This window comes from Pseudorca crassidens, chromosome 15, assembly GCF_039906515.1.
Source record: "Pseudorca crassidens isolate mPseCra1 chromosome 15, mPseCra1.hap1, whole genome shotgun sequence".
NCBI lineage: Eukaryota > Metazoa > Chordata > Mammalia > Artiodactyla > Delphinidae > Pseudorca > Pseudorca crassidens.
This window is the reverse complement of record NC_090310.1, coordinates 7876877-7890358: the sequence shown is the minus strand read 5'-3', so window position 1 is coordinate 7890358 and position 13482 is coordinate 7876877. Positions and strand designations below refer to the sequence as shown.

General features: G+C 49.1%; 1 protein-coding gene across 7 annotated transcripts in view; it reads right to left on the bottom strand.

Annotated features, from left to right (window-relative positions):
• CUX1 (cut like homeobox 1) overlaps window positions 1–13482 on the bottom strand; it is a 372800-nt gene that overhangs the window by 191811 nt on the left and 167507 nt on the right. For all 7 annotated transcript variants that reach the window (XM_067705821.1, XM_067705825.1, XM_067705824.1 and 4 more), the window contains exon 3: window positions 8052–8099. In XM_067705821.1, coding sequence (XP_067561922.1) covers window positions 8052–8099 — 48 coding nt within the window. The remainder of the gene's footprint in view (window positions 1–8051; window positions 8100–13482) is intronic.

The window sequence follows — 13482 nt, the reverse complement described above, 5'->3', positions numbered from 1 at the left end:
CCTACCGCATGCTCAACGGGGCCAGGTCTAGGTATAGAAAGGAGGCCAACACAGATGGAAAATCTAGAGAGAGTGGCGGACGTGAAAGCTCACATGCACAGAGGAAGGCACTCTGAACGGAACAACTTGCTACAAGAGAAATAAAGGGGCCTCAGTTTGGACTGACCGTCAGAGGACACCTCTGTGAGGGGTGACACCTACAGGATGAGTAGGAGAGGGCCGGTCGGGGGGCTGGGGGAACAGCTGGGGCTGGGAGGCAGGCAGCGGCCAGGCCAGGGCACCCCGAAGGCCCAGGGCACTGGAGAGGCCCTGGAAGCAAGGAAGGAGCCAATCCTTGCTGATGCACAGAGGAGAGGAGGGGGTAGGGTGGGTAAGAGAGGGAACAGAGACCAGTTAGGGAACCACTGGTCTCGGTGACACACGACACGGCACTGGACAAGCATGTGGGAGACGGCGACGGTGCACTCTGGAGATGGGATGGAGGAGGTGGGGGCATGGGAGAGAGGAGGCCTGGATTTCCACCTGAGGCGGCCAGGCCCCCTGGGGCGTTATGCCCAAGAAGGTGAAGGTCGGAGGAGGAGGGAACTTCAGCAGGCACGGAAGCCAGAGAAGGGGAGGTGGGTTGTGGGTTAAGAGGTCTTTCCTGCGGAAAACGGCGAGGTCGTGTCACACAGGCATTCTCGAAGGAGCTGGGACTCCAAAGAGAAGACCAAGTTAGAGAGAGAAAGCTGAGTTTTCCGCAGGCAGATCCTGAGAGATGATACAGCAAAGAAGGCTGTTCTTCAGAGGTCTGAAGGGAAAAGGAGGAACAGCCCAAGGAGACTAAAAATCAATAGGCAGAGAAGTGAACAGAAAACTCAGCGGGCACAGCATCACGGGATATCAAAAGAAGAGGTTATCACGAGAGGGTCGGGTGGGCTGAATGTCACTGGGGTAAGAGAGCTGAGGACTTAAAGGGTCAAGGAAGAGCGGGGTGGACGCCAGACAGGGGTGGGTATACGCACAGGATGGACGGACGGCTCTCTGGAGAAGCTTGGCTGAGCGCCTGGGGGAGAAAGGAGTCTGTCTCCCTCCCTACCTCCACTTGTAGAAATGCTGCTGAGAACACTCCAGGAACTAGCAGAGACTGAAGACACAGGAGGGGGTCCCTGCAGGACTGTGGTTCCTGAGAAAGCAGGAGCTGGGCTCCAAGCCCCGGGGTGGTGGGGGAACCAGTGTTTGAGGAAGGGGCACGTCCTCCCACAGTGGGAGCCAACAGGAGAGATGGATACAGCTCTGGAGATCCGCCGGCAGGAAGGTCAAAGCAGCGGCTCCTTTCCGGGATGGCGAAGACCGGGCAGCACATGCCTGAGAAGCGCTGAACACAGCGCTTGCTAACTGTCCCACAAATGCCATTTTGAACAGCTTCACAAGCGTGCTTTATCACAGAAGAAAAATGCAAAGAGATGGGAGAAAATAATACTCAGCTTCTGACATGCAAAAATAGAATTATGTAGCTACTGCCTTGTAAGCACGATTCTCTCTTTTGGAAAGAAGTAGTTCATACTTACAAAAGAGTACGTAAATTACAGATCACAAAATGAACACCTGTGAGTGACAACATTCCCATGACCTTTGAAACCACCTTTGTGCCTGTATGCGGCAACCTCTGTTCTGGATTTCCTGTTTAACCTTCTCGTTATGGTTCTATTATATAACAATACAAATGCATCTTAAACAGTATCAGCTCAGTATTGCACCATTTTGCATTTCATTCACTTTCCCCTGCTGTGTTGTATTCCACCGTACGACTACATCATTCTTTACTTATTCTTCCTACTGCTGATGGAAAGCGGGTTGTTTCCACTTGTTTATCATTTGCAAACATTCCTCACCTTGTTTCCTGGGGCCCATTTTTGAGTTCATTTAGGGTGTATGTCTGGGAGTGGAAATGCTCTGTCAAAGTATACGTACTTCTTCAGCTGGAGAATCTGATGCCAGATAGGTTTTCAAAAAGGTTGCACCCGTTTCTGCACTTATCTTGACTTTTGAATTTTGGCCAGCCTGGTAGATATGCATAAGGTGCGTTTAGATTATTTTAATTTGCGTTTCCTTGATTATACGGTTGAGCATCTCTTCATGTGTGTACTGACCATCCTGATTTTCTCTTCTGAGAACGCTGTTCATGGTTTTGCCCATTTTCCTATTGGGATGTATGTTTCTTTTCTTATTAATAGGTAAAAGTTAAAAAAAAAAATTCCTGAATACTAATCCTTTGTCGGCTATGTGCATGGCAACTACCCCATGTATGATGGGTTCACAGTATGGTCCAAGGGGGCAACATTCACATCAGGGGCATTTGATCTTTATTATGAAAAAACGTTCAGATAGGTTTGAATCTTTATTATGATAAGTTTCCAACAGATAAGGAAAATGTCTTGAGGGAGGTGGCGCCCTTTCCTAGTTCATAAAGGTGAAACTGAGCTAGCAGCACTGGGCTGGCCTTTCACTTCATTTAGGCTGTCTTTCCATGAGAAAAAGAAAGCTATTACTTTAAAATTATAATGTAGTTGAATGTAACGATGTCTTCCTTTATGGTTTCCTGTTTAAGAAATCCTACCCAACCTAAGGTCATCATATTCTATATTTTCTTCTGAAAGGTTGAAAGTTTTACCTTAAGTCTTTACCTGTAATTTGTGTTTGCATATGGTGTGAGGTAGGGATCTAATTTCATTTAATTCCATAAGGATAACCAATGGTCAGGAGACCATTTATTGAAAAGTCCACGCTTTCCTCACTGATCTGCAATGCCATGTTTGCAATATATTTGGCTTCTGTATATGCACAGGTCAGTTCCTGATTTCTTTACTACGTCCCACTGGTGTATTTATCTGTCCCTGTGCCAATTACTGTAGCTTTGATAATCTGGTTGGGCAAATTCTCTGTCTTATTCTTATTTACTATTATCTTTGTCATTATTGACCATTTGCTCTTGCATATAAATTCTGGAATCAGCTTTTCAAGTTTCATGAAAAATACTGTTAGAATTTTGATTGAAACTACAATGACTCACTCTATCATCAATTTGGGGAAAACTGATGTCTTTAATAATACAGTAGTGGGAATTTCTTTCCTTGAACACCTTGACTTTCTCCATTTAACTCTTCTTTAATATTGTTCAATAAGAATGTTATACTTTTCTCCAGAATGAGTTCCTATGTGTTGTCATATTTACTTCTAGGTATCCTTTATTTTTTTGTTGCTATCTGCAGTGGTATCCTTTTTCAGTTTCCTATTGATGTAGAGATATGCAATTACTTTTTTATATTGATCTTGTATCTAGTAACCTTGTTACATAATTGAGGCTCACCTGAAAAATGACAGTTTTATTTCTTCTGCTCTAATACTTGTACTTTATTTCCTTTTCTAGTCTTCCATGAAGACTAGTCTTCTAAGACTTCCAGTACAATGTTAAATAAAAGTGGCAACAGTAGCCATTTTTGTCTTGTTCCTGATTTCATAGGGAATGTTTTTAACATCACTGAATATGACGACTGATGTAGGTTTTTGATAAATGCCTTTTCCCAGGTTAACAAACTTCCCCTCTATTCCTGGTTTGCTGGTAGTTTTTTTTTTTTTTTTTAAATCGTGAATGAATGTTGAAATTTACTAAATTCTTTTCCTGTAACTTTTGAGATTTTTCCTTTTTAATCTGAGAATGGTTATTACTAACTTGCATACCTAATTTTTTCTGTTAAACCACACAGCGTTCTTGGGATACATGGGGCTTGATGGAGTCAACTTATTGATACTTTTTTAAAGACTTCTGCATATCTATTCATAAACAAGACAGGTTTTAATTTTCTTTTCTTATACTGTTCCTGTCTGGTTTTGGTATGAAGGTTACACTAGCTTCATAAAATGAGTTAGGAAGTGTTCTCTTTTTCTGTTTTCTGAAGGAAAAGAAATTTTCCCAAAGTGCAAAAGAAGAGAACTATCTGTTTCATGAATGACTGATAGGACTCTCCCATAAAACTGTCTAGACCTTGTGGAAATATTTCTGCAATAGTTATAAGGCTATTCAGATTTTCTACTTCTTCTTTAATCAGCTTTGGTACATCACAGCATACCAGAAATTTGTCTATTTTGCCTAGGTTTTAACATTCATTGGCATAAAATTGATTATAATATTCCCTTACTATCTCTTTAATCTCTGCTGCAGCTGCGAAGTTACCCTGTTTTCCTTCCTACCTTTTTCCCCTTGATTTAGGAAGGTGGTTTGTCTACTGTAGTAGTTTTTTCAAAGAACCAACTTTTGGGCTCTTTCTTGGGTCTTTCTTTCTTTTTCATTTAGTTTAATTTATACACTATTACTGCACTTTGTATTTACTTCCTCCTCTTTTCTTTGAGCTCATTCTATCACGCTTTTATAACTTTTTAAGCTGGATGCTAAGCTCATGGATTTTTAGTCTTTTATTTCCCCTCTAATATAAGCAACTAAGTTATTTCTTAAGAGGATTTTCCTCCCTGAGGACACGTGGGTTAAATACGCAGCTCCCCTACAGCCAAGAGAAGTGGGGCCTAAGCCGACTCCTCACCCCTCAACCTCTGCACGAGGACCCTCCTCAGGGACAGGAGCCAGGAGCGGGGGAGGCAATTTGGAAGACTTAGCGTCTTCCTAGACAGTGTGACTGTCACTTCACTGAAGGGACTGCCTGATTACTGGACTAAAATAAACCTTAAATTGGACTGACCCTCCCCACCTCTGCCTCGCCAATCAGCTGGCTGGGTGTAAGAGTTAAACTTGATGACTTTGCTATAACAATTATGAATAACCATTATGACTGTATGATCCCAAACCTTTCAATCAAGGGCAACAAATCGTTATTTCCTAGTTTCTTCTAAAGGTATTTCCCGAGCATACCTTCCAGGGTCCCTCTCACCTTATGAACAGCAACAGATCCTGAAGAAAGGAGAGAGGCAAAGTGCTTTAGAAACTGCCCCCGGGGGAACCTGGCTGTCCCATCATTTATCAATAGCCACTTTGAGAGCCCAAACACTTTTTGCTTCTCACTTGCTGCGTTGGGTGCTGGGAACACAAGGGCCAACAGAACAACATACAGTGGCTGCCTTCACACATTTTACAGACAAAAGGAGAACCGAGACAAAGTGACAGGTGGCTCTCGGGTATGATGACAAATGTGTCACAAATAGCTCGGAGCACACGATGGGGGGGTACCTGGCCCATCCTTTGGGGCTCAGGGAAGACCTTCCTTGAGGAAGTGAGCCAGGTAAAGAGGAAGGAAGAGGAACGTTTCAGGAAGCAGGTCAGCCGTGCAAAGGCCTGGGGGCCAGTGAGGACGCCCAGTGCACAAGGACCTGTCAGAGACTCAGGATGGCCATGTATGCTGGGACAGGAGGAAGGAGTGAGCGGACCCTAGAGAGGTGAGCAGTTAGTGAACCACGTGGGCCCCACAAACCACAGGCAGGGGGGGCATCTGGATTTACACCGAGGACCGTGAGAAAACACCTGAGGGCGTAAACGGCACCCTGGCCCGGCTAGCGTTTCCCGTGACGTTATGACACACAATAAAGAAGTCTTCACGCGGGAATTCTAAAAGCCTCTGTCTGTGAATTTCTCGCTGTCCGAAAACTTTATTTTGATTTTGTTTTGTTTTTTTCTTTCGGGGATCTCAAGTAAGGAAGAAATCTGTACAAATTCTGAGGCGAAGATTACCTTTTCACTCACACGGTACTTTCTTCTAGGGGAACTCAAGCACATCGGGATGAACTCAAAGAATATATCTGATAAATAAAACTGCAGCAGCAGACACTCGAGTGATGGGTACGAGAATGAGCCTCTGGTTACTAGAGAAGGTGGCTTTTTAGAAAAACAACGGGTCCCGCCCCATCTAAGCATCAGGACACGCTGCCCCTGGTCATCCCTGCACTCGTGGTCCCCACGTGCAGTTACCCGCTGCTATGCAAGCTCAGTCTTCAGAAACGAGCAGGATTTAGCCCTCTCTGCTCAAATCAGCTTATTGGAAAGCACACATTATTTAACATAAATATAGCAATTAGCAGCAGCTTGGTAGATATTAACGGTGCTATAAAAATATTTACTTTTCAAATAGCCTTAAAAAAAAATCAGGCAAATAGGAAGCCTAGATGTCTCACAGGCATTTTTAATTTAATATATGTTGCCAGAAGTAAGCCCATCGCCCCAACAGAATGTGGGATAATCTACACAACTGGCTTAGATTCTTTAAAAAAAAAAATCAGTAACAAAGGTGAGGGGGTGGAGAGAGTGTCTATATTAAAAGATATATATATATATATATATATATATCCCTCAAATGCAATGGCGAGCAGTTATAAAAGACATTTTAGGGGTAACGGGAAATTTGATTTTGGATAGAATATCAGATATTATGAAATTCGTGTTATTTTCCCAATTGTGATACTCGGGGTTACTGTGGAAATGCCCTTAATTTTAGGAGACGCCCATGCCGCTGAGGGTGTGGGGTGGCCGGCTGGCTGCAACTCACTTCCAAATGTTGAGCAAAGGGGTGGGGGGAGGGGAGCAAACGTGGCACAACGCTGACAGGTGAGGAGTCTGGGTAAAGGGCGCTCGGCCCTTCGTTATACCAGTCTTTCTACTTTTAGGTAGGTTGGAAATTTTTCAGAAAGAATGAAAAACAAGCAACCAACAGAAAGAGCACCCTGAGCTATTTCAACCAGAGAAACACTAAGCTGATGGGTCTCACAAAAGCTGCTGAACAGGTAGAAGAAGAGCTTCGATCACACGTGGGCAGGTGTAAGGTGATGGCTTTACTCAGAAGATGAGGGTCTGGACATGTAATTCTGAGGAAAGGGCAATTCAAGTCCTTCCGAGACCTGGGCTACTGATGTCCTTCTGTGCCTCAGGGAGCCAGGCACGGGGGACGACTTCCTGCGGCAGGAAATGATAAACAGAGAGAGGAGCCCCGCCTGCACTGCTCTCAAATCTGCAGCGGCTGCTGCCCTCACATGCAACCCTCGCCGTCCGGGAATCGCCCCTCCGCCCTCCGCCGCCTCCTTGGATCCCGCACCTTCTGCTGTCACCCGCGCACTGAAGAGTTGGCCAAACGGCAGCCCCCATCTCTTGCTGGGAGCGCGGGGGGCCGGGATCCCAGCCTCTCGGCACTCCCCAACTCGCCCCCTCACTTCCCCGCATCCAGCCCCTCCTCCCGGGCTCTCTGTGAGCTGGGAAGCTGCAGGGACACGAAATTTCTAAGGCCCCACCGGCGTGGGTTCCTTAGAGGGCTTGAAAACAGCCTTGCTCCCCCTCGCTGCTGTTACTAGGTCATCGTTCCTACAGGAGAAGCGGGGAGCGAATAATCCCCCGACACTAACATCGTTTCTGGTTTTCTGAAGTTCACCGAGTGTCTACACAAACGGCAGAGAAGGAGCAGGCGTGTCACCCACCCAGACCGCCCGCATAACCTGTGACGAACAGCATTCAGGGCACACAGGTCTCAGATGACTGGCCGCCTGCCTGCCACCTTGCCTGGCCCTTCTCTGGAAAGATCCACGAGAAAACGTTCCTTATACTGAGCCCAAACCTACTCCCCGTGGCTCCTGCCTGTGAAGTTCCTATTTCCCCCACGGCTGTGCAGGAAGGCACCAGACTGACAGAGCACATCCTTTCTGTGTGGGAGACTTCGTGGCTGCAGCCCCCATCCAGCTCAGGGGACCAGTGAGCTCCGGGAGGTCTGTGGGCTCCCAGGCTGGGGTCTGAACAAGCCCAATCCACCGTGGGAAGTGCGATACGCCGGCCACTACTCCCCGGATTCCTCCGCCGCTTCTGACATCCCTAATCCCGCCTCCCCTCCCACGTGGGCTTTAATGGAGGAATCGGTGGAAACCTCACTTTGAGGAGCCCGTCACCTGCACGTGGATGGGTCGGGGCGGCTGGGGAGGCTCCCTCCAAGCAAGCACCTTCCGCCAGTGGCACTTACTTTACGAGAACAGAAAGAAAGCGTGATGAACAGGAAGGCGGCTCAGGATGCGAGAGAAACATAAACGCTTACCTCCCCCTGGAAGCTCTTCAGCAGCGGCGCTACCTGCTTGCGCAAATCCTGGAGTGAGAAGGTGGGTCAGGAAGCAGCCATGGGAGAAGAAAAGAGAAGGAAACATTCGTTAAGGTCTCCTAAAAACTGCTTCGAATGTGGTGCTGGTTACCATTACATAAAGCAATCCCGGCGCCTCTCCTGCCCCGTTCCCTCCCTCATACACGTAAATAATGCCAACTGTGCCCCGCTGTTTAAATGAACTCACTTAAGAACACCACTAAGCTTTATTTTCCCTGAATGTGCTGTGGACTACAGTTTTTGCTGGTGTCAGTCTAAGACAATTTGCTTAGAATACCATCGAATATTATAAGGTAGGTTCGATTTGCTTGTATCTGAAGTGGATTGGGGTCACCATCCTGCATTTTAGCTGCTACTTTGGGGCACGATGCATGGGAGATACATGGATTTTGAAGCCATGTCTGATAGTCACTGGAAATTTTATCCTAAGCCACCAGTACCCGTTTCAGAACCTGCGAACATTTTATCTTATTTAAAATGAAGTAATTGACTAACACACAACATAGTGATTATAGTCAACGACGCTGTATTATAAACTTCAGAGTTGCTAGGAGATTAGATCTTAACTGTTCTCAGCGTAAAAGGAATACTAACGACGTGACGTGATAAAGGTGTGAGCTAATGCTACTATGGCCATTATACTGTAATACATAAGTGGTTGTACAAACCAACATGTTGTACACCTCAAACTTGCACAATCTTACATGTCAACTCTATCTCAACTTTTAAAAAATAGAAAAAAAATGAAGTAACGGAGAAAATACTTCAAACACTTTGAAAGGACTCGTATAAGGCAACATCTCCTTTACTGAGAGCTGGGGCATATAAGGTATTTACTGAGCCTGATCTATGTGCCAGACCCAGTTCAGCAAGTCTGGGCCAAGGCCTAAGCTTCTACGTTTTCTTGAAGCTCCGAGGCCGATGCAGACGCCCAAGTAAAACTGACTAGTATTGGTAAAGGTGTACCAATCCAACCATAACATGGGGAGAAAGTAAAACATTATTTCAGAAGAAGAGCCCCTGTGCTGTGGGAGAACATAAGAGGAAGGATAAATTCAGGTTAAAGAGATGAAGAGCAGTGTCGCAGAGGAGGCAGCATCTGAGCTGGGAAGACAGGTAGGATTTTTGTAGGGGCCAAGGAGAGGGCTCGGGACACGAATCCTTGGCCTCTCTGCCTCTGGAACGCTGCAGCTCTCTACGTAGCTCCGGCCCTGGGCCTACTCAGGCCCTGAGCTGAGCTGTGTGTACACACGGGCTCGCTGGCGTCTGCTCTTTTGGTAACTGCCTTTTGTGTTCCTCTGGCCAAGCACCCAAACGAAAGGGGCCTCCATCCCACGCTCTGAATCCAGCTCGAGACCACAGCGCACAGCTCTGCGGCGTTAGGAAGAACGACGGCTCCAGGTATCCTGTGCTCCACTGTTCTTTGTGGTTTCCCTCTGGACAGGGGCCTGTGACATTTTGGTGTCAGGAAGCCCTTCTAAGAATCTGAGGACAGCTATTGACCTTCGCCTCTGGGAGAAAACTCTGCAAATTACTTCACTGAGGGCTTCCTAACGCCTACCTACAGACCCAGGTGAGGCTCCCTTGTTCCAGCCCATACGGTTGTATACAGTTGTCACCAGCTCTTTATGTTCAAATGTAACTTGATTAAATTTAAAAATTCAGCTTCTCAGTTGCAGGAGCCACATTTCAAGTACTCAGTAGACACATGAGGCTGGTGGCCACGGCACTGGACCGCAAAGACACAGGACATCTCCACCACTGCAGAGTGACTTAACAGACAGGGTTGTACCATAAGCTCTTTGCCAAACATAATTAACCCACACTGATTTGTATTGTAACCTGTGAAAGTATTTGCTCAAGAGGAATTATAGTTTCCCCTTTGATTATTCATTTTCCTATAGGTTGCGTCCTTAAAGGTGACTTCCTTGGAGAAGTCCTTTTGTTCCTCCATTGGGTCATTTTCTCTATTTTTACACCAAACTCCATGGCAAAAAAATAATCAAACTCTTTGCCAGCCTCTTCTTAAATAAATAAGGCTATGTGCGGTGAGCACGGTAACGGCCCCCAAAGGTGTCCATGTTCTCACGCCCAGAACCTGTGACTCTGTTAGGTTACGTGGTAAAAGGAACTCGGCAGATGTGATTAGGTTAGGGACCCTGAGTTGGGGAGATGACCCTGGAGTATCCAGGTGGGCCTGATGTAATCACAACGGTCCTGATGAGAGGGAGGAGGCGGGTGAGAGTCAGAGGGGATGTGAGATGGAAGCGGAGGTCAGAACAACGGAGGGCACAAGCCAAGGCCTGCAGGCGGCCTGAGAAGCTGGAGCCTCTACAGGAACGCAGCTCTGCCCGGTAAAACCCATCCTGGACTCTGACCTCTGGCGCTGTCAGATGACAAGCTTCCATTGTTCTCGGCCACCCAAGTCTGGTAGTTTGTTACAGCGGCAATAGGAAACTAATGCACTATCTCATTTAGCCCACTGTGCTTTTTGGCAACATAGACGATAAGATAGAACACCGAAAGGGAGAGTGAGGGGCAAGAGGCTGCCGGGGGTGGAGGAAAGATTACGGGCTGGCCCCAGGCAGGGTCAGTAAAGCCTACGTTTCCATCACGAGGAATAAGCCTGGCTTCTTTGGGAGAAACTCAGCCACTGCAGGTGACTACTTGGGAGGTCTACGCACAGGGAGCTCACTGTGTCCCCGGGAGGGGGTGACATGGCCTGGATTCTCTGTGTGTGTGTGTGGGGGGGGACGTGAAGGTGGAAACAGCCCTCAGGACTCTGAGGGGGGTGGGCCAGTCCCCTTGCCTCCCTCAGGAGGGGACAAGCAAGCAGCATGACTGCACTGAGGTACTTTGGTCACAAACTGCAAACACAAGACGATGGATGGAGTTTGCTGTTTGATTGCCCAAAAGGCTGACTGTGAGGAAGGCGACTCGTGAATGAGGTGTCAGGCATCCCCGGGGTCCACACTGACCACAGGTGGGGGGTACAGAGCGTTAACGGTGCGCGCCCTCGCTCGCACGGGGCTGTGGCGAGTCTTCCCCTCAAAAGGCCACAGACTCATATTAATCGAATTTAAAAATAAGACATGAACATGTCAAGGATAAGAACCTCTACGCAGTGCTTGCCTCCCAACTGCTGGTGGGAAGCCATGGGCTTCGGGTGGTCTTTGACTTACCAGGGAGGCCTCAGATGGTCTGGGAGCCCTGGGCGTGGGCTGAGGGCCTGTCTTGCTCCACCTGACAGCTGGTGGCACCTGATGGCCCTCGGGCTCTTGAAAGGGGGACCCCTAAGGCCTCCGACACACCTGAATTGGCTACTGCAGAACCGGAAGCAGCCAGGCTCCGATGTCAGGCATGGGATACGCTTCCCGCCCCCTCTCACCCCGAGTCTGTGAAGGGGGCTGTGATCAGAGTGAGGAACGTGCCCTCCTCCTTCCGGACTGGGGCTCGCGTGAGGGCAGGGGATGGGTCTTGGTCACGCCCCCCCCTCAAACTCCAGCATCCAACGCGGGGCCGGGAGATATTTTGCTGAGGAAACCTAGGCCCGAGGGGCCTGAAATCCAGAAGGGTGGGGGACTGTGGAAGCTGGCTGTAGTCCCGCCAGGGCCCTTGTCCCGGAGAGGCCCCCCACGCAGTCTGCTCCCCACAGCGCACAGCAGGGAGGGCTGCAGGGCGGCCCTGGGCTTGGTGCACAAGGCACCCTCTGAGGCCACGGGCCGGTCAGCAGAAAGACCTCTGTTGCCTCTGCCTAGAACAGGCTGGTCACACCGAGGGGGAACTCCCAGGGCATGGAATGGGTGCGTGAGCAAATAAATTAAAGAGCAAACAATCTCTCAAAGCGTGTTAAGAACCGGGCAAGTGAGAGACTGCCCCGCCTGGGTGTGAGCCCTCAAGGCTGGGGTCCATGTCCCAGGCCAGCGCTGCCAGCAGAGTGCGAGCCACCTGCGTGACTGACGACGTTCAACAGCTCCGTTCGAGATGCAAAAAGAAACAGGAAATCAATTTTAGTTTCACTTCACCCGATATACCCAAAATATTGTCACTTTCTATGTAACCAGTATAAAAATTATTAATGAGATAGTGTACATTCTTTGTCGGCATTAAGTCTTTGAAACCAGGGGCGCATCCCCCGCCTCTCCGTTTGCACTGGCTGCACGTCAAGTGGCCCCTCGTAGCCGCACATGGCCGGTGGCCACCACGTCGGGCAGCTCGGGGCTAAGCGATGTGCTCACGGATCAGGGCTCTCCTGGGGGAGACGGTTAAGGCCGGCGAGCCCTCCACCCCCTGATGGCCAGAGGCAGCGAGCGGTGAAAGAGCCAGAATCCGGAAAAGTAGGAGAGTCGGGGGAACACAAGGTCAAAAGGAGGCAGTTTCAGGAGGGAAAAGGTACTGGTGTCAAATGTCGCCACAGACGCCGGGCCTGGGAACACCGTCGGGTCGAACATCCAGGCAGCGCCGGAAACCAACGTGTGAGGTGCTGAGGAAGAGGCTGCAGTGAGTGAGGTGGAGGAAGAAGCGAGACAGGGCTGGGGAGCCCCACGGGGAAGGGGGTCGCGGGCGGAAGTTAATGACAGTTCCCATTTGGCGAGTGTCTGAGTGAGGGGCTTCAGGTACAGGACGTTCATTTGCTTTTCACTATAACTCTGCCAACCAAAGGGACTGGTACCCACACGTCACAGACAGGGATGCCCGAGGCTCTGAAAGGGAAGGAGATTTGTCCAAGGTCGCACAGCGGGAAGAGTCAGGATGTGAACCCAGAGCTCTCCCCAAGGCCCACGCCACACGGACATTTTGTAAAGGAATCCATCAGCTTGGACACCAGCACTGTGAGGGGCACACACGGACCACTCAAAAGGCTTGTAATGGGCCCAAACTCGGAGGGGAAACGGTGAAGCTGGATGGGGTCATGGAATGTGAGAGCTGGTAGGGGGCCAAGGCATTTGAGACCCTGCGAAGACAAGAGGAGGGAGAGCCGGAGTGGAGGTGCAGCCTTGGGGGCAGGCACCCGGGAGCCCTGGCGCTCAGCCCACAAAAGAGTGCCTCTTACTCGGCTCGGCCCGGGTCCACCCCAAGCCCCGCCAGACTGCACAGGGCCAGCCTCATGAGATAGCGTCCAGAGACGTCCAGAGACGTCCCTGCATTGTCCTTTTAGAACAGGGTGCTCTTTTGCTCTCTGAACAGCACCAAAAGCTACGGCTGTTACCACTCCCCGTCATTGCAGGGGACCACGTGCCCTTCTGTGCAACTGCAAACTGAAGAAAACGGGGTCCACGCCAATCAAAACCCCACTGGCGGGACTTCCCTGGTGGCGCAGTGGTTAAGAATCCGCCTGCCATTGCAGGGGACACGGGTTTGAGCCCTGGTC